The sequence below is a fragment of the Serinus canaria genome, chromosome 1 (genome assembly GCF_022539315.1).
Source record: "Serinus canaria isolate serCan28SL12 chromosome 1, serCan2020, whole genome shotgun sequence".
NCBI classification, from domain to species: Eukaryota; Metazoa; Chordata; class Aves; order Passeriformes; family Fringillidae; genus Serinus; species Serinus canaria.
The window spans coordinates 5,304,510-5,326,194 of NC_066313.1; the positions used below are offsets into that span (position 1 = coordinate 5,304,510).

At 42.2% G+C, this 21,685-nt stretch overlaps 1 protein-coding gene across 2 annotated transcripts in view; it reads right to left on the bottom strand.

The window, feature by feature from the left end:
* Positions 1-13,999: 13,999 nt before the first annotated feature.
* HTR1F (5-hydroxytryptamine receptor 1F) overlaps positions 14,000-21,685 on the bottom strand; it is a 104,768-nt gene continuing 97,082 nt past the window's right edge. The window contains exons 1-2 of one of the 2 annotated variants that reach the window (XM_018916849.3): positions 21,271-21,626; positions 14,000-17,952 (exon numbers count right to left, since the gene is read on the bottom strand). In XM_018916849.3, the coding sequence (XP_018772394.1) occupies positions 16,811-17,914 (1,104 nt within the window). In that variant the 5' untranslated portion in view covers positions 17,915-17,952; positions 21,271-21,626 and the 3' untranslated portion in view covers positions 14,000-16,810. Of the gene's footprint in view, positions 17,953-21,270; positions 21,627-21,685 lie in introns of those variants that run through there. The other variant, XM_018916850.3, reaches the window with a different exon arrangement.

Genomic DNA, 21,685 nt, shown 5'->3' on the forward strand with positions numbered 1-21,685 from the left:
TTCTTCTTTTTAATCTGTTTGTATGCAAGAAATAACTTCAGCATCAGCTCCAAGAAGGCACTGAAAAATACCGATTTGCAGTGTTCATGAACTGAAGATCTTTTTTGATCACTCAAAGGATGTGTGTGGAAAAGATGAGACCAGCTATTGAGTGTGTTCCTCTGATTCTCAGTCTAGCAAAAAGCATTGGGGACTGATTCTTGACCTGCTAAAACTGGATTGCTTGGCAAGAAAACATAGCAGATATGGCTTCATGCAGGCGTTATTGCTGGCTAAGCCTCATGTTTTCTTCACAAATGCTGAAATACCACAAAGAATGATTAAAGAGAAATCTGCACAATTATTTGCAAATGCATTAGTCCCATTTCCTTTATTCAGTGTATATATATATATATAAACTGGCATAGAATTTCTACTATTCTATTGCACAACAGCTTGCATTTGAAAGGTCATTGTGCTTAAGTGCCAATGGAGAATTAGCATATCTGTAAAAAAAAGGAGGGTATGTGTGTGACAAAAAAATGTGTAAAAAGCCAAATTCTTGGCATACATCTACTAGATGTAATGTCAAAGGCAGTCCCATATCTGGAGTTCACCCTCAGCAAACATTTTAGATACAGACACTGTCTGATGGGCAGGGAATTCTTCTGCCCTTCCAGTTTTAGTGTCATCGATGGAGAGCTCAGCCTGGTAGAGTTTGATGGAATTGGGTGTGAATCAGTACCTGAATGTCTCTGTGGTGTCTTATGCCCTGCCCATGGCAGGGGAGGCTGGAACCAAATGAACTTTGGGGTCCCCTTCCAACCCAAACATTTCCATGATTTTATTATTTGAATGAGGAGCTGGCTGTGAAATAAGCCCAGACATTGAGAAACATTCTGGAGATGGCTTGAGAGTTTTTTAACTTTGTGTAATATTTTACAAGATGGTTCAGAATGGTCAGAAGAGAAAAGACCATAGGAAACCACGGCTATCTGACCCTTTGAAAACCTTGCTCAGCTTCTTACAGTCAGGGGTTTAGGACTTTGTGAGATGGAGGTTGTGTTTGAATAATCTCTTAACAGCCACTGATAAACCTGCCCTTCTTAATTCTTTCAATGTCTTTTAACCTTTTTTATGTTTTACATCTATAAGATAAGATCCAGCAATGAGTTCCACAAATTTAATTATGTTCTGTGACAAAATGTTTTTGCTGGTGATTGAAACCTACTTCTTGGTAGTTAAATGCTGAGAGGAGGAGGCATTACTGTGGTGAAGCTGAAGAAAACAATCAACAAGTAGCAAAAGAAACAGTAGTGGCAAAGAAGAGGAGCAAAGCACCTCACTGCAAAAGAGAGGCAAGAGTCAGGAAGAAGGATAGTAGGGAGAGGACCTCAAAGATTCCCACCTGTCCCCAAAAGGGCACATCCAGGAGTGTAAACAACCCTGGCTAAGGAAAAATTGGTCAGGTTTTCACTGGTGAATGGGAGACTCGTGAACCACATCCCTAAGGAAGGACTAGGACAGGGTGTTGAGGTTGAAAAAGATTCTGAAGGTCATAGGAAGGATCAACACTGGATTTTTCCCTGTTTAAAAAAAAACTGTCAGTGACCAAAGGGAATAAAAAAAATTACTGTGTGAAAGTGATATTCAACAAAGACTTGGTTTAGGTGAAATTTGGTAGGAAGGAAGGACAGAAAAGTTCCTCCAGATCACTGCTGTCAGTGCAAGGAGTGTGGTTGGAAGGAAAAGCCATGAAAAGGAGCAGCCCCCATGTGAGGGTGGATAATGCTGAAGACACAGCTTCCTGGAATCACACTTAACAAGGCTTGTGAAAAGAAATCTAAAGAAATAAATGAATAAAATTGTTTGGAAAAGTAGTGAAGTCCTTAGAGGTGTTTTTATAATACAAGGAGAAGGGGAAAAGGAGTAAAACTGCTGCCCACTGTAGTTAAGTGGGCAATATCTAAGTATATGCTTTTATATACCTAGAAAGTATGGTCAGGAGACAACAGATATGGTGTTCACACCATACAAGTGTTTATTGCAAGTGTTGTTGGAGCAGGAAACTGAATATCCTCGTCAAGTTAATCAATTACATTGAGGTGGAAGAGACGCAGTGATTATTACATGACAGGAGCAATCATGTTAGAAATGGGCTGTACAGAAATGATAGAATAATGGTTTTAAAGGTATTGGAGGAGTAGAAACATGTTTAAAAGATGTTAAGAAAAAAAAGGGTAATGTGGATAATGTAGATTAGTTTCCATCAGAATTATTCCAGGAAAAGATGTCAAAGGAAGCCCTCCTGGGATAGACTGGGGAGTTGAATTCGGATACAAATAAAGAATTACTGAATGCTTTTAGAGAGTGAAATACTCCAGAGAATTGTGTCACAGGAAATTTTCCTAGTCATCCAGACTGAAAACCATTAGCAATCATATGCCATGGGAGTGACAACAGAAGATCTATTTAACTCCACAGTCAATGAACCAGGGACTGATATGACTTAAAATTTTGTTTCTGAGACTAAACATTAATAACTTAGAGGAGATGTAGAAAAACTCTTGAGTGAGCAAGTGAGGTTGATTTCGTTGATGTGACCTGGAACATGGGTATGTGATCCCAGTTTAAAAAGGGAAAATCATGCATAACTAGGGGGAACTAAATGGTGAAGAACAGACCAAAAAAGCTCAAGATTTCATTTTAAATGAAGCTGGGAGTTTCTTTATGTTAAAGATGCAGAGATGTTGGGGACTTCTCTTCTAAACCAAAGAAAACATCAGCCCAGCCAGCTCTGGAAATAAGGGAAAATTCAATTAAAATGAATATTAGGAACACGGGGAAACCCTGAAAGGATGGGGAAAGATGATTGCCCTGCAAAAAGACCTGTGCTAAGGATCAAGAATTTCAGGGAATTGCTAACACCTGTGCAATTGCACAGCTGGTCTTGCAAAATACCTTTAATTGCTAAGCAGGGAGCTTGCTAGGATTTGGACAAGAAAAGCTGTCGTGAGAGCAGCTCTGAGCCCTAAAGCTCTCATTGCATCTGTGTACTTTGGGAGAGCCAGAGGACCTTGTGGGGTTGGAGTCATGGACAGCCAGTGCTCTGTAAGTAGGAAAAGGGTGTGTGGGGATAAGAGCTGCTGCAGAGGAACGTTTGGAGTTTTTCTGTAATGAGTGGAGCATTTTGGTCCAAGTTTGCTTTTGGAACCTGGTAAGGTGGGCTGGGCCAGGGTTCTGTGTTAGCCCAGACACTCCTGTGATATGAGGCACCTGTTTGAGGAAGAAGGGGGTCAGTCTGAGCAGTGAAAAGCCTTGAGAAATGGTACAAATTAAGTCTTTCACTGCAAAGTGTTAGGAAATTTTAATTATCAGTCTCATCACTAATTTGATGTGTGATGGCTTCACATCAGAGGATTTAGCAGCTGTTTGGGCAGAGATGGAAATGAATCTGTGTTGATGCAAGGCAGACATTCAGTATGACTCCCTTACGTTTTTTGTGTCCATTCTTTGGGTGTGTGTGGGGATAAATAGACACACCAAAAATCACCACTTGCCTAAGGAGGGTGTGCCCCTCCTCAAATCCTGTAGTGGCTGAATCTGGATCAGAAAACTGCTGGATATGGTAAGAGGTTGACATCTCCTTGATGTTTGGAAGATCACACCCTTCCTCAGGCTACCGAGTGGCAGCCTGAGGAGCCATCTTAGTGTGATGTTGAATGGACAGAGTGAAAATTTGATTGTGGCCTTCCACAGAAACCTGCTTAACATTTTTCCTACTGGCTTGATGCAAAATTTCCTCATGTGAAATAATTTTTCACTTTCCACTATCTCTGAAAACACAAGCTGACTACAGCTTTGTTTGTTTTCACTGATTACTCACAGAGTCTCTGATGGTTTTTGCTTTGTTTTACCTTAAAATTCCACTTGTTTGAGTCACAGTTTTGGTGTTTGGTTACTCTGTGTTCCTGGATTTTAAGATGATTGACAACCCAGTGGATCTGACACCACAGCTGTTAATGGCAAATTAAGTAAATCTCAATTGTACTATTTTTGAAGCCCCAGCTATGACTTCAAACAGTAATGGTTAACAATAAAGAGACTAGCCAAAAATAATAATTTTTATATACTTTAATTAAATCTCTACTCTAGACCCTGCACTTTTACGTTAAAGAATGTCCCTTGCTTGTTTCCTTCAACATTTTACAGACTTAAAAATGACACAATGAAGCCTAAGTAGACAATCAAATCATGTCGTAGTAGGTGAGGAGAACTGGGTTTAGTTCTTTGTTGCTGTTTTCTTTTGTGATCTTGGGCAATAGTTTCTCCTTCTCTGTCTCTCTCTCCGGTATGATTTTTTTATGTCTAACTGAGGACACAGAAGAAAGGAAACTTTCTTGTTTCTCTTGGAGATGCATTCTTTTAATTACTATAAAAGACAATGAAGAGTTCAGACAGTAAAGCAAGGGGATTGCGTCAAATACGAGAGGGAAAAAAAACCCAAAGCCACTCTGAGGCTTTTTACTTAAGGCTGGATTGTTTAAATATCTCCATCAATTTGTTGTGCGCTCTGTGAAGATGGGAAGTGAGGACACTAATAACATGTGCACCTTACTGGGTAAGAGAGACAAACTCTGCTGCCAACTCAAACCTTGGTCTCACTTTTACAAACATCTTTGCAACTGCTAATCTCTGATGTTGAAAAAGACTGTAGAGAAGACATCCATCAGTGAAATGGAAGTGTAGAATGAAATGGCATTTTCTTTTTCTGGTTTTTGGTGGCTTTTTTTTTTTTTTTTTTTTTTTTTTTTTTTTTTTTGTGCCTAGATGACTACAGCTTGGGCTTATTAACAACTTTGAAAAGGAGATGAGTTGATCAGCAAGGGAATGGCACATCACATTGATCTCCCATAACTATCAAGACTGTCCACAAATGGTGCTCACTGATACCTTGGATTTGATGAACTTCAGGCATAAGCAGCCTGGCAGGAAGGAGCTTCCCTGCAACATCTAGACAAAACAGCTACCTGACAGGACAAACTGCTGGCTGATAGCACTATCATTTAGATGAATGTCTGGTTTATTGCCATTTTTTCTTTTTTTTTTTTTAATCCCCATTTGCTTGGGGAGTGTTCTTTAACCTTTTTGGGACAAGGTAATATCTGTATTTCTGTACTTGAAAAAAAGTCCAGGTGCTTGACCTTGCTCTTTTGATACACTTGGAAATGTGCTAATGGAAAAACCCATGAATTTGTGGACAGTAATTCTGCACATAGAAGCTACGTATCAGATTCTGGCTGCCCTGTGGTCTGAAAAGCCTCTCTAAGCAGTAGGCTACCGGTGAAGAAGAGGGTTGTACTGAAGCAGGAGGAGATCACGGTGATGGGGTTAGAGCAAGGAAATGACCACAGTGTGGGGGATGTGTGAAAGAAGGAAATAGAAGTACACCTCTAAAGACCAGGGAGGAAATGGTAGCACATGTCATTCTTTTGCTTCATTAAAAAATAATTATTTTGTATTTTGGGTTACTAAGCCATGCTTTATATGAATAGATAGTCAGATCAGAAAATGTGTTGCTGAGGACAGTGATACTCCTCATCCCATTCTGGCAACAAAGGCCAGAGTCATCTGGAGCATATTCATGGTCGGCATTGTTTCCACAGCTGATGCCAAGCAAAGGGCAAGCTGGACTAATTGGTCAGCAGGGGACTTCCTTGTATGAAAAAGGCCCTCAAAAGGCTCAGGAGTGACCATACCTTAATGACAGCAGACTGTCTAGTGAGCAGGGTTTGTATTTCAGTGGAAGGACTAAAGGGGCCTGTCATCTTCCTTGGCTGTGTTTGGGCTGGCCTTTCCCTGACTGAAGTGACCCCAGCCCGGTGGACCTGTCAGCCAGCCTGTCCCACACTGTCCTTCTGCAGCTGCTGCTGGGACACCAGCTCAGCTGAACACTGAGACCACTCTTGGGAGGGTGCTCTCCCTGGGTGCTGCTTTGTGGATTTCCCTCATGCTGGTTGTGCTCCAAGCCACACTCAGCAGACTGGCTCACCATCAATCTTCCTTTTCCTTACCAGGACCTGGGGAAGCTCCTATCCTTATTTGTTTCACATCAACTTGCTTCATTTTACCTTGGGGCCTTTGACAGGTACCTTGTGTGATGCAGAGATGATCATTCACTCATCTGTGATCTCCTGAGGTGTTGGTGACAGTGTTTGAACTTCCCTGCTACAGTAATGAAACTCCAGGAGATGCATTTGAGCAAGGAGACCTCCCATGCCAGAACATTTGTCTGGATGTTATGTAATGACAAAAATAAATAAGTTGAGGCAGGGGAATAAGGGAAGGAGTTTACTCCACACATGCTTATTGTATGGCTAACTACTGCAGGTAGAAAGAGTCCCTGTGATATTTTTGCATAATGTTGAATATTTTAAAGAGCACTATCTGGCAAGAGATCCTACCCACACGTTTCTGGGCAATTGAATAGGAGGATGTGGTTTGCACTGCATCATGGTGGTGCTGAATGCAGGGTTACTGTTCATACATCTCTCCAAACAACCTGAAAATGTGAATTCTCTGCTAAAACTAGCTTGGCTTGAGGGTGTCTGAATATCTGTAATTACCACCTCTATAGCAATATATTCCACAGCAGAAGGGAATGAGATGGGATCATACTGCCACTGTGTATTCCCTTGGAAATGCAGCATGTATAACTGTAACTAGCCTCACAGTTGTGATGAAAGATTTGGATTGATTTTTTTTGATCCTTGGTTTGATTTTATTTTCCCCTCCCCCTTAGAATCCAACAAAACTTGTAAAGAAATTTCCAGGTCTGGCAAAGTTTTTGTGTGTTTTTTTTGGTTTGTTTTGTTTATTTGTTTCTTTGTTTTGTGTCTGTATGACAGTGAAGAAAGTATGCAGGACAGAAAAAAAAGAGATGTTGACAGAAGCACAGGAGTTAAAAAATCTGTCATAATTTTCCTTTCTTAGCTTTGCAAAGCAGCTCAAGTATTTCTGTGGCTTTTGTGCTGCCTAGATTTTAAAAAAGAAGAAAAAGCAAATTCAAACTGCAAGTGAATTGCATAAACAATTCTAGATTTACTTTTCCAGAAACAGGAATAGAATTGGACAGCTGACAAGAACAAGCTGAAGCACTTGGGTATAAATCAATGGTTAGGCAATGCATGAGAGAGAATTTCTTAACATGAAAAATGCCAGGGGAATTAGAAACAGCCCTTTCTAGAACACTTCCTGAGGTCTCAGAAAAACAGTTCCTTCTCTTGCTCAGAAAAAATATGCTGTCGTGAATCCCTTATGTTTGCTAATTTCTAACTCTGAAAACGATTGTTTGTGGCACTTTAGTTCTGTGTTCATGTACAAATATTCGTGGCCTATATGTGTTTCTTTGTGTACGTGTTCTGGTCTCAGATGAGACTTTAAAGCTCCTCTCCTCAGTACTTGGAGTATGCATTGATGTACTGCTGCCCAGTATTCCAACAAATTCAGACCTACTGTTGGTAGAATTTCACAGAAAATGTATGAAGACAGTAAGAGTTCAGTCATTCACACTTCAGCATAATTCTTCTTTCCTGGAATGAAATTCCAGTCATTGGCCACTTTATAATTCCAGAGCATAACTCCCCACTGCCCTGTGCTTTGCTTTGTCCTTGTGCAGTATGAGAGGGGCTACAGATTTTGGAAATGAGGAAGTTTTGGCCACTTTGCACAGTACTGTGCAATATCAAAAACTGGTAAAGAGCAACTGTGAACAAAACCTCTAGTCCAGTAACTACAAACAAGTCCAAATCAAAACCAGTTATTATAAATAGTGTCATTACCTTAAATAGGGAGCTAAGGAGCTATTCCTGTAGTACCTGCTATTATTGATGAGTACTTAGAATTAAATCCTGAGATAAACCAAATACCACATCAGAAAGAACTGGCTTCTCTAGAAACTGCCTTAGAAGCTTCTACCTGTCACTGAGGCCTTTAATATTGTTTTATCAGCTCCCCTGATCTCTGATAATTTGTAGTTTTTCTCCCCTATGTACATTTTTCAACTGCAAAGGTGTTTCTGCACACCATTTCAAACGACAGTATTTTCTGACCTTTGCTTGGGAGGTCGTATACACACTGCTGAACTCCCCAGACTTGCCACCTTTAATTGGAATGCTCTGGAGTCCCATTCAGCTCACAAAATGTTACTTACTACCTCAGTCTTGAAGCAGTCATGAGAGGAAGCAAATGTCTTGTTCTCTTTCTGGGAAACCTCCATGTCCTCTGGCACCTGGTTGTCCCAGGAGCCTCGTGCTATGGGAGTTTTTACCCAGAGGAAAGCTCTATTGCAGCTCCCTTGTTCACCAAGCCAGCCTTCAACCCACTCTGTGCTCAGTGGCTCCTCCCAGGTTTTTGTCCCAGTGATGGTTCCTCATGTGAATTAAACTTTCACTGTGATTTTTCTTCCTTTTGTGTGTGTGGTGCCCCAAGTCTCTAAATGAGCAGGCGCTGCGGTGCATCAGGCACAGCAGCACTGGCTGCTGAGGGAGGTGATTGTTCTGCCCTGCACTGGTGTGGCCTTACCTCAAGTCCTGAGGGCATTTTTGTGTGCCATGATATAAAAGAGATGAAACCATTAGAGAATGTCCAAAGGGGAGCCATGAGGATGGTGAAGGGCCTGGAGGGAAAGCCTTATGAGGAATGGCTGAGATCTCTTGGTCTGTTCAGCCTGGAGGAGACTGAGGGGAGACCTCATTGTGGTCTTCAACACCCTCATGAGGGGAAGCAGAGTGGCTGACACAGCTCTCCCCTCTCCGGCTCCCAGCCCTGAGAGAATGGCATGGAGTTGTGTCGAGGAGGAGAAAGGGGCCTGGATATCAGGAAAAGGTTCCTTACCCAGAGGGTGGCTGTGGAACACGCTCCACAGCAAACTGGTCTCAGATCCAAGCCTGTGAGAGTTCAAGAAGGGCTTGGGCAAAGCTTTCGGGCACATGGCGTGATTGTTGGGGTGTGCAGGGCCGGGGGTTGGACTCGATGATCCTCGTGGCTCCTTTATAACTCAGGGTATTGTATGATTTTCTGATAAACCCCCCTACTGAACGGGAGTGCAGGTAGACATGGGGGTTCTGAAATTCTTGCTGGCAAAGGGGGGAATCCCATGCTGATGGTTTCCCCACTTGTCGGCACATTTGTTCCCCCGCCAGGGATGCCTGTCAGCCCGGGGTGCCATGCTGGGCACTCGGGGAGCGGGGCTTGGCAGCCAGCCGAGCCCGGCCCGGCCAGGAGGGTGTGTGGGGACGGCAGCCGGGGCTGTGACCCCCGGGCAGGGAGCGGGAGCTCGGCCGGGGCCGGGGCCGGGGCCGGTGCCGGGCTCAGGTGCCGCTAGAGGGACCCGCCCGCCCGGGAAAAGGCTCCGCGGCCCGGCGCATCCTCCGGCACATCCCCGGCCCTGCAGCGAGCCACCAGCGGCTCCGGGGCCTGGCACGGCCAGAACAACCCCAAATCACCTCCCGTCCCTCCTGTTCCCACCCCTGGCTGCGTTTCTTGTCCGCGGAGAGGGGCTGGGGTTGCCCTCTCACGAAGTGTCGGGGGCTGAAGCAAAGCTGCTCTGACCCGTGAGAACCCAGCCCTCGGTGAGAGCCTCCCCTTCCTCCTTCTCCCCTTTCTTCTGTGTTTCCCTTTCTGCACCTGAGCCAATAATCCCTCGCTCCTCTTTGGTTTTCTTTGTATAGTTGAGGATGAGAGAAGGAAAAGCAGGTTATCATTTCACAGCCTTCCTTGTTCCCCTGAAGGGTCTTTAAACGAGAGCTCTTTAGCCCAACTATACAAAATAAGTCAAACCTGCTACTGAAATAACTTTTCCCCTTCCGTCACAGTGTGTAGTTTGTTGTGGGTGAGAAGAGAGTGTGGAGAGGGGTGAATAGAAAGGGTGGTTTAGAGGAGTGTCACTTGATTTATTTTCTCTTAAATCTAGGCTGCTTCCTTCTATTTCTATTTTATGCCCTGTTTGCAGGATTAGAGCTTGGACGGTGTTTCATTCGCTTTTTGTTATTCTTCTCCAGTCAAGTGAAAGGGAGGAGTGCTGGAGTAAATTGTTATAGAGTGCTTTAACACCATGTTCAGTGAGCTGGAGACACAGGTGAGGGCCAGGCTGGCAGGGGCTGGGGAGGATTGGCATACACTGGGGTATTTAACTGAGAAGAGCAGGAAACGTGGTAGTGGTTTGACTGTGTAAGTTGTACTTCTGAAATATAAAGCAAGCTGAGCATCTATCCCTGCCACATCTAAAGCAAGGGACAAAGACTCCACTCAGCTCTCCGGGTGCTTGAGGTGGCTTTTGAGAAGGTGGGAGGGCATTGGAATGTAGGTAAGATTTTAAGATATCCTTTCTTACTGCTAATTTTTTTTTTTTTTTTCTGTCTGCTGTTTGTACCTCTCAAGATCTCAGTACTTGCAGTTCCCCAGCCTCACTGGCTGAGAACGGCTGGTGCTGACCAGAGTTGTCACAGCAGTTTTGGAGAAGGATCATGTGTGCTGGGCTGTGCAGTGCTGCACTGACCCTGCGTGGATGGAGGTGGCAAAACCACCTCCTCTCCCTCTCTCAGCTCCAGGAGGTGCCAGGCAGCTCCGAAGTGAACTGGCACTTCTGTTAGCTGGATCTGAGCTGTGATGAGTTCAAGCAAGTTTACTTCAAGGCTGCCAAGCCCTATAAGGAGAAAACTGCTCAGTCTTTCTCTCTCCCTGTTTTCCTCCTGCTTCTCCTTTCCTGATTTGCTTTGCTCCACAGGTCTCATTTTTCACCCCTCAGATAGTAGCATGTGATTCCTTGTGCAGTTAAGAAAGGCCTTCCTGCTCTCCCCCTCCTTTTACCTCCCGTCTACCCCAGGATCTCAGGATGAGGTACTGGCTGCCTTCTTCCCTTAGCTTTTGGTTTTCTGACTGTAAAAATGAGATAAGACCTACCTGAGATATTTAATTAATTATTAGTATTTCTTCCACACTTTGAAAACCAGATGAAAGCAATACTTCTCAAAATAGAGGAGACCATCAATGAAAGAGGTTTGAACCAGTCCAATAGTAACATATATTTATGTGAGTGAAAAATGAAGTCCTGCTTAGCTGTTACGGATATATCTTGCTTGAAAAACTGTTTTGGGTTCAAAATGATTGCAGTTTGTTGGCTGTTAGATTTGAAAGACAAATCCTTAACCTGAAAGCATGTAGCTTTGAATTTCTTTTCTTAAATTCCAGTATTTTTGCATATATTTAAGCTGATGGATCACCTCAAACTTCAGAGGTGAACTTTTTATGACAGAAAATGCAAGCCCTCTATTGACCAGAGATGTTGAAGTAATTCAATGCTGTTTTGCTAATCACTGGCATTCTCCTTGAAGGCATCTTTTTTTGTGTCTGACTGGGGAGCAGTGCTGCTCTGTGTTGAGCCCACCTGGCCATGAGTCAGTTCAGCCTGCCTCCAAAGTAGTAGATGAATGTGAAAGGTTTTTTTTTTCTTTTTCCTGTGGATGCAGGCACAGCTTTACTGCTATTAGTTAGTGGTGTGTGTTTGTGGGGCAACTATCTTCCAGTGACTGCCAGACTAGAAACATCTGGAGTGTAAACTGTCTGATTCCTTATTTCATGGCTGTGGACTGTTCATGCAGCTTTGTGCTGTGAAAGATAGGAAACCAGGCTTAGCCAAGAGCGAGTTGCTTAGCAGATGCTTGCTGTCATACAAATTAACCACAGCTTTTGCATCTTGGAGTGCTGCCAGAGCACAGAACCAGCTATTGCATTAAATGTCTACCACCAGTCATGATCTAAACTGAAAGTGAGAAGATTAATCCCTCTTCTAGCATTACCTTAGCAGTTAGCGCTTTTTGTGGTGTTAAACGTGTTTTTCATCTTCAAACCCAAACCATGAAATGCAGCTCTGAGTTTCAGATAAATGGATGTACAGGAAGAAAGGAAAGGTCTTAATTTAGTGAGGGGGAAAGTATCATCCATGTATAGGAGGTATCTTGCTTTAAAGTGGAAAAAGAGGCTAATTTTTATTAGTGCTGCCTATCTGGTGCATAGCAATGAATACTTTCAGAACAATATTTAAAATAATTTTAGGCCTATATTATATATATATAATAGTATTATATTATAAACAAGAGTAGATACAATTGGTTTGAGCTATTAGTGGATTAAAAGCAATAGCATTTGATAAGCAGCATCTTTGACTTTACACAGCCCCAATCCCAACCAGGATTTGAAATTCGTAATTGTACTGATGTACTTTGACTAATGAAACACAGTACTTTTTCCTGCCTGAAAATATTCCCTTCTGAAGTTTTCCTGAGATGCAGAGTTCTTACTCAAGAAGGAAGCCACTTGAATGTGAAGTAAACAACTGAAATTTATGAAACTCATACTTTGGTAAGTTAGGATAGAAAGTGAGGATATAAAGTTGCTTTCAGTCACTGGTGTTCATTATGCGTCGGGGATTTGACACCAGAAAGATTTGACTGTTTTGAATTTGGCTGGTAACCTTGGCTGTTCATAGCCCTTGCTGCTGACTTCTGTTTGTTCTGTCTTCTGTAATCTTTCCTCTTAGCCAAGATCAGTATCATCAAAGATTTCATTTTTTGGAGTTACTTTATGAGGGCTAGATAAACTAAATCACAAAACCATTTATGTTTCTTTTAGACGTTTAGCTTTCCTGGTTGAGAAGCGAAGTAAGAAATTTGATCCTGGTTTCCAGAAGACAATGAAAGATCTGAAAAAAAAATTGTTTTTAGTGATTTCAGGATTTCACAGGGAAGGAGATATCAACATCTTGCTGTTAATTTTTAGCAGTTCTGCTATTGGTAGTAGGACTGACACATATTAGGATTCTTCTTAATCTTTACAGGGCTACTACAAGGGTTTCCTCTCACTTTCTTGCAGGATTTACTCTTTGGTGTGCAGTTACAAAGAGCCCTTTTTTTGTTCCTTTTTTTTTTTTTTTTAGCAGCAGCTACAGCAGTGACTTTCTGTTTCTCTTCTGCGAGGGGAATCTGACGTGCAAAGGTCATGTAGTAATGTGTACTTGCCTAGAAATAATGTGCTGAGTTTGTAACTGCTGGAGAAAATAATTTGGCATGGAGCTATTTCCGTGCACATCCCCAGCAGTGAGAACAATCAGGCGCCAGCTGAAGACAGTGACTGCCAAAAGCACATTTGGATGAGGTGGGTGTTTCTGGGTGGTACAGTCATGTGTTAACAAGTGGGACTGCATCACTAAAACAAATGTATTTTTGAGCCCCCAAGCTCCTTGTAGGGGTATGCCATCCTCAGGAGGAAAGGACACCAATAAAGCATCTGGCAGGGAGGAAAGGCAAAGAAATGAGTACAGCACAACGAGGTGTTTCTAACTGCTTGTTGTTTGCCAAAACCATCCACCTGAGCTGGATATTGTGTTCACAGCTGCTTCAGGAACAATTCTCTGAAAGCTGAAGTGGGAGTGGGTCAGCTGCTCCAAATCCAGTTCTCTGGGTGTTGGAAGAAATCTAAACTGATGGGTGGGCAGCAAACAGTAATGGGGAGGGCAGAGCAGGGATAGAGACCCAAGCTTTATGCAAACTCAGGAGGACATGTAAACCCTTTCCCTGAAATACACACACAGAGTCTTCTGGCGGAGGTGGGAAACCAGACACTTTTTTTTTTTTTTTTTCTCTTTGCTGAGACTGAACTCTCACAGGGCACAGAGCTTGCAAAATAATCTTAGCTCCAGTCCATAAAATTGTGCTCCTTCAACCTGGTGCTAAGGTCCAGTGGTGGAAGACTGTGTGCTTCATGGGGAGGGAAAGCAGCATCCTGTGGACATCTTAACATCTATCCATTTTGAAAGGGGAATTCTTGTATTTTTTTTCTGGATGTATCACATGCATGGGTAAATGCTAGAGATGAAATGATACTGTGTGGTGCTGTGTGGGGAAGTGTTTGGCACAGTGGGTTCTGTAAGGGAACAAGAGATGAGTCGCAGTCAGACACCAAGAAATGATGGTCCACAAGCTGCAAGTGCTTTTAATGGAATAACTTCCCACTTGTTTGGTCAGATTTCTTGTAGTGCCTCTCCCACCGCTGTGCTGAAGGGTGAGCAGATACAGCTCAGTGAAAATGGTACAAAAGAAACCACCCTGCATCTTGAGAAATGTTTAGCAGCTTAATTAGTTTCAGAATATAATACTGTTAACAGTGCATAACTGACAGATATTTTCTGTTTATCTACATATGGTTCCTTCTTTCAGCTTCACCCATTATTATTTAAATGAGTATTTTAAGTATCTTTCCTCCTGAAAAGCAGCCCCTATTTTTCCTTCCAATTTGATTTCACAAAATATTGTCAAACATCTTACTAGTAAGAGGGTAAACAATATAGTCTATACTCCAGCAGCCATAAAGGAAGTGGCAGGGGGAGAGGAATGGATTCCCCCAAGACAGCCAGGGTTACGAATCAGGAAATGTGGGAAACAGAGGTCTTCAGGAGTGAATGATTTTGTGAGATTTTCTGTGCTGCCTCCTGCTAATCTGCTAATCCTTTTGGAAAGCTAAAATTCATGTCTCTTTCTGGAGACAGTAGAGCACAGCTGATGCTGAGAGCAATTTTTTCTGTCAGCATAATGCAGCCAGTGCTGAGGTCATGGGGGCTGCAGAGGCTGTGCTCTGACTGCAATGGGAATAAAGCGTGCTGGCATGCACTGAGCATGAGCCAATTCCTCTCTGTCGCATCCCAGTACCTTCAAAATTTAGCTGTGCCACTGCTGTGCTACAGCTCCATGGTATGACAAGTGAGCTTTCCATTAGATTCCTGGCTGTGTTAAAATCAACAGCAAATGCACTGTTCCTGCTAATTCTGAATAGCATTTCATTTGGACCTTGATGTGAAAGCAGAATACAGTAAGTTGTAAGTGACAGAAACAAATTAGTTCGGTATCTCAAGTTTCAAACCTCGTCATCTTGCAGGAAACCCTTTTGACAACTGTTGTGTCAGCTGGTAGCCAGCAGGGAAAATACAAAAATTATTACAAACTCCAGAGTTTGTAATAATTGTTGGCAGTGTTGACTTTTTTGTCTAATATAAACCACTGAAAATCTCTTGGAAGAACAATTGCAAGGGCCAGTGACACCTTTCCCCAGCTAAAGGTGACCATGGTGCTGTCATTTCTCGGTTCCTTTGTGGTGTTCCTAGGCTGGTGGCCCAGGTACCAAACTGGAAAACCTTTGCAGGAGGTTGCTGCTGCTGACAGTGGGGTTTGTAATCCCTGTAAGGAGCTTCAAGTCCCTGTTCCTGTGAGGCAGCACTGAATGTCTGACAAAGAATTTGAATCTGGGCTCTTAGTGACACAGCCTGAATCTGTTTGTCCTGAAAAGTGCAAAACCTGGACTTTGGTGTGGCTCTGAACAGCTTCATGGTGTGGCATCTAGTGCATATCAGTCAGGATTGGCCAAGCTGCCATCTTTCAGGCCTTAGAAGGGATTTGTTCATTTGACTAACTAAATTAGGGTGGGCTGGAGTTCCTGTAATGCCTTTTTAACTCTGCTGGGAATGGGGATATGGATGGATGCTCTGGGAGAAGGAGGGGTTTAGAGGTGAGCTTCTCAGTGAGCATCCCACAGGATCCCCTGCCCAGGGTGCAGTGCATACTGAGGTCACTCCCTCTTCCCTTGCTGCAGAAGGTGCTCCACAGCCTTTTCCAGAGACCCATGCTGCCACTTGCTTTCTCACTTGCTTGGAAAGGGAGCACAGTCCTGGTGCTTAGGGCAGTTGAGAAGAGGCTCAGGGGCATCAGGCTTCTGAGGATGGAGGGCTGAACATGCTGAGCTGGGGCTGTCAGCCCCAGATCTTCAAACCTTACTAAGCCACCCTCTGTCAGTGGTGCTCAGCCCTGGTATGAGCTGTGGCTGGTTTGGTGCCGCAGGTCACAGGCTCTGTGCCTGGACAGGTGTGAGGACATGGAGAAAGGGGAGTCTCCTTGTCTCCTGCTTCTCTCCCTTCTAATATCTCCACAAGGAGAACCAGCTGCGCTTTATGAACCTTCCCTTTCCCACACAAGTGGTGCCTCAAAGCACCAGGCACTCCATGTACTCAGCTCACTGGAGGTGCCCCAGATGTTTGGCTGTTTCCCTTGGGGTTATGCTCACATCTGCCCTGGGTGTGCAATGGCAGAGGGCTCCCAACACTGGCTTGCTATGAAACTGGTAACTCATGAGAGCCCCATGCCTGCTGCTGAGATGCTGTGTAACACAGGGAAGTCACCTATGGGAAAAGGCAGGGCTGCAGCTTACTGACTTAGGATGATGGTAGATATGTTTAAAGCTACTACCCTTGGCTGTGAATGGCTTGGCTCTATGCTGCAGGCCTGTGCCAGACTGTTAAAATCATGTTGTCATTCCATGGTGTATTTTCTATCTTATATCAGAAGGGTTTAAAACTTGTGTGTGTTGTTTTACTTAACATTTCATTGATGACCGAGGGTTACTTTTAAAAAACTTTTGTTTCTTCATCTACTTCAAGTGCATATTTTCTTCATATTTAAGGTAATACCTTATGCTTCAAGCTAGGCAGCTGTGCAATCTCAACTGGATCAGAGCTACCTCTTTTTCTAGAGCAAAACCAATCCCAGATGATCCATCTCTTTAAAGCTTGGGCAATCAATGCTCCCAATATTACCTATACAAAAAAAGTCATTATAATGTAAATGCAGAGTCCTGGTGCTTTGCCTTAAATACAACAAATGCCATCTCAGTTATATAAATTTATACAGGTTAAAAAACAATGACTGTGTTCTTATATGAACAAAAGCTCTTAAAGGTATTGCCCACACCGTACAAGCTTCTGGAAGGCTTTCTTGAAATCTTCATTAAAGATTGTGTAGATTAAAGGGTTAATAAGGGAGTTTATATATCCCAGCCATGCTAGGAAATTAGACATGTCCTCTGAGATGTGACATGTTTCACAGGTATTAACAACTACTTCTTTTACAAAAAATGGGAGCCAGCAGATCACAAATGCCCCCAGGATCAAACCCAGTGTCGTTGCTGCCTTTCTCTCTCTCGTGCTGGAGATTCTCTGTTTTTTCCAGGATTTCTCGTGCTTGGATTCAGACCTGGGACTTCGTAGGGTGATGTTGATTTTATCAGAGCTCACCAGCGGATCTGAGGTTTTCTCTGTTGTGCTGGGCATTGAAGTTGATTTGGTGCTTCTTTCACCTGCATCCAAAAGGACTTGTCCATTCACGCCCTCCTCCCTCACGATCCGGCTGACACTTCTCCTGTGAAATGTCTTTGCTGCTTTGTAGATCTTGTAGTAAAGGATCAGGATCAAGGCCAGAGGGATGTAGAAGGCGCCAAATGTGGAGTAAATGGTGAAAACAATGTGGTCGTGTTTGATGATGCATTCGTCCTCCCTGCTGGTTGTCTGGTGCCTCCAAAACAAAGGTGGCATGGAGATAAAAATGGATATGATCCATACAACTGCTATCATGATGCCAGCGTGCTTAGGTGTCCTTTTCCGGGCATATTCCACGGCATCCGTGATCGCTCTGTACCGGTCCAGAGCAATGGCGGAGAGGTGCAAGATGGAACAAGTGCAGCACGTGATGTCCACGCTCAGCCAAATGTCACACACCACCTGCCCCATGATCCAGGTCTCCTTTACGATGTAGACAATGCTGAAGGGCATCACCAGGACTGCCACAAGGAAGTCAGTCACTGCAAGAGAGCAGATTAGATAGTTGGCGGGGTGGTGGAGCTTTCTTGTCACAATTATTGCAGTCATCACGAGAGAATTGATGGCCGTTGTCATTAGAGCCAGCACAGACAGGGTAATGGAAATGAGAATCTTGGATGTCACCCATTTGAAAGGTTCTTCTGATGTGCTGTTTTGTTCAGTTGCATTTATTAAATCCATGTTCCCTTTTAAAGATGATCTTTACCCGTAGCAGTTACCTGTTGGAAAAGTAAAAACATTCAGATGACACACCCTTGATTTTTGTCGTCTTAAAAGACTATGGGCCCTAAGCTTACAAGAAGTTCAGACTTAGCATTAGAAATGATTCTGGCTCCAAACTGCAGCCTAGTTTCTTGAGTGGCTAAAAATACTTACTTCCCTTACTTATTCTAAATGCTTTATAGAGGAGTCCTGAAACTGGTTAAATGTGAACAACCTCATCCTAAAGTAAGCACTAATACTTCTTTTTAGGCTCGTGCTGTCTGCTCCACTAAGCAATGTAATGACTGTTGAAAACAATAATGCAGCAGGCTTAATGCTTATTTTCCCCATATAAACTCGTTTTCCCCATCAATACGTGACTCATTCCTCATGTATTAGCTAAACATGGGATTTCTTAACTTGGACATAGCTTTGAAGAGAAAACAGATTGTGAAACATTGCCATATGCCCTGGAGTGACACCATACAAACAGGAGAAGAAAAAACGGTGTGACAAAAGTGTCATTTTACATCTTCCTCTTACACATCTCTAAAATGAAACATCTTAATATGTTTTAAAGCTTCAGATGGTTCACTTATTGGCTAAGTGAAATATTAGATGTACATTAGAGTCCTGAGAACATCTTTACTTTTCCTCAAGTTTTGCTGTTCTGTGGTTTCTGCCAGAGAAGACTGAAGAAGACTTGGGTGCTACTTGTTCTGCTAATGACTCTTTCTATGGAAATAGCCTAACTCCTCCTATGGCTTTGCAGGAAGAAAAATACAAAGAAATACTGATGAAATAAGTTCTTGGTTGTTCTGGGGATGTGCTCTTATCAAAAAGAGTTTCTGAGTACCCTGCAGAGTGCAGCTGAATTGGAGTTTCCAGCTTTTACTGTGAGTGACAAGCTCTGCTCTAAAGAGGATCAGGTTTCATCCTCTAGTGAGTGTTGACCTGCAATTTCTTGTGTAAGATCTACTTGATGAACACCTAAGTGGGGCCCATCTTTCACAGATTTTTGAGTGTATTGAGTGAGTTGCACTTGTTTTACATTGGATGCCACAAGTAGGGAAATACGTGAAATTAGTGAATATTTTTTCTTTCAGAAATTTGGTTTCATTAACAAAACTAAAGCTTTTTGATATTATGCTGGAGTGGCTGAAAAAGAATCTTGTTTACTGTTTATAACCTTGGACCCAACTCATTCACTTGGTTTGATATTTTAGTCCAGGCAGTGCTTAATATGCTACTGACTGCTCAAGAATGTTTTTAGCACTGACTGACCAACATTTAATTGAATGGAAGCACAAGGAAAGGAAATGTATTTTATGTGGTGATATTTGCACATGCTTAGCAGATAATTGTCCTGTACATGAGCTGATCACAACATGTGTGTACTTTCTGTGTTCCTTTCTCTGAACTTGAAATATACTTTACACATGTCAAAACAGATCTTTCATCATGTCAGTGTCACCTTAAAACCTTCTGAATACACACTAATTTCTATTTTGCAGATATTTTTGTCTATAGCTAGCTGCCTTCTAGGGAAGGAACAGACACATATGCTATTATCTGGTGAATGCTCAACCTCTGCTAAATAAATCTTCCTTTTAAAGCTTGTGCAAATACATAGGGAAAAAAAGATTGTTGGGAAAAAAACTAAGATATCTGTTGATATTCAGCAATTGATCATACTATGGTTAATCACTCATTATGGTTAATCACCTTATAAATTTCTAACCCTTTGGATATTAGTCCTTAATTGCAAGCAAGGAAAAAGCAATTTAGAGCTAATGAAAGCTGATTAATCGTTTTTGAAAGATTCTTCAGTTTGAGACTGTGGAGTAAGGAAGACACTATGGGTAGATTTGTAAAAGTGGTGTGTAGGAATAAGCAGTTTCCTTAGTGCTGCTGTGATTTGGATGCTCTTTATGAGAAGCACAGTGGCAGAAATGTGCACATTTCTGTGCAGTAATTATGCCTCTCTGTGTGGAGGCAGAGCCATGAGGGCTGTGCTTGTTAGGACTGCCAGTCACAAAATTTGGTGGCTTTCCTGGTGGGGATCCATTTCGAACTGGTGCAGCTTTACTGGGTGATCATTACTAAAAAGATTGTTTTATAAATATGTGGAGGTGAAGCATTTGGCAGTATTTAAGGACTGCTGCTTCTTTCTTTTTTGATAATGGCCAGAAGTGACCTTATTCTGGTTTTTTTTTTTTTTTTTTTCTTAAGTGGAACTCAATTCAGTCAGTTGCAATGGCTGGCTTCTGTCCTCAGCAAGCAACCAACCCACTTTTAGGAGTATGAAGGATGATCCTGTAGACAGTGTACTGGATTAGGATGCAGGAGAGGTGACCTCTGCCCCTCTGCTTAAGCCTTTCCTTGTCAATTTTTGAGCAAATTCATTACAGTGCTTCTGATAATTCTTTGTAAAACAAGAGGAATTCCCTGGAACCTTAGTTTGTTTATTTTTATTGCTTTCTCTTAGTAGCATGATTTATCTCTTGTAGAATGGGTTTAGCAGTGACTATTTCAAGCATGCAGCTATTTTCAGAATTACTACAGTCCAGATGTTTGTAAGGCTACTTTTGTGGAGTTGGCAGCTCAGTGCCCCTCTTTTAGAATCTATCAGCTTATCACTGATAACTCAAATTCCATGGCACCTGCTCTTGCTGCAGATGGAAGTGTTGTTTTTTATTATCTTTTCAATAGTCAGCTGTTGTTCCAAAACGCTGGAAAGACTTGAAATTTTGATTGCATTGCATTGTCCTGAATTTAAGACTGGTGAAAATGGTGTCTTGTACTTTTTATTATTATTTATGATTGTTGAACAAGAGCTCTGTAAACCAAGGAAGCTGCTGTTCACCTAAGATAGCATGCCTCTTATCTTGGACACAGTAATATTATTATTTTGGAGGAATTAGCCACTTCTACAAATCTTTTTTCCTTCCCTTCCAGATCTGGCATATTAAGGTGACCTGCATGTAAATACTTCCTTTTCTGTAGACAGACACATATATCATCTTACTGATCATGTTTAGAAGGCATGGGTGAAAATGTCTGTGCAGCCTTATCATAAAAGTAAGCATTGAGTTTGTCTAGTGACCACTCAAGAAAAATGGATGTTGCAGGTGTTTCAGCTTTTCTTGAGCATGTGTGTGTGTTATTAAGCACATAACCCACCATTGTGACTAAGATTTACAAAATAACAATGTAATTGATCTTGTTTAACAGCCTTAGTCTGCCTTTCCAGGTTTGGAAAACAGCACTACTCTGCCTTTGAAAACATGAAAAATAATTAATGCCTAATGCTGGAGAAACCTGACTGGGAATACCTTTGAGAAAGGCATCATCGGTCTTCTGTTTGGGGTTCTGAATGTAGATTGAGGTGCTAGAAATGTACAGCTCTTGATTTTTGGGCCTTTTTCTGTTTTCTTTTTCTTTTTCTGTTTTCTCTTTTTCTGTTTTCTTTTTCTTTTTCTGTTTTCTTTTTCTTTTTCTGTTTTCTTTTTCTTTTTCTGTTTTCTTTTTCTTTTTCTGTTTTCTTTTTCTTTTTCTGTTTTCTCTTTTTCTGTTTTCTTTTTCTGTTTTCGTTTTCTTTTTCTGTTTTCGTTTTCTTTTTCTGTTTTCGTTTTCTTTTTCTGTTTTCGTTTTCTTTTTCTGTTTTCGTTTTCTTTTTCTGTTTTCGTTTCTTTTTCTGTTTCGTTTTCTTTTTCTGTTTTCGTTTTCTTTTTCTGTTTTCGTTTTCTT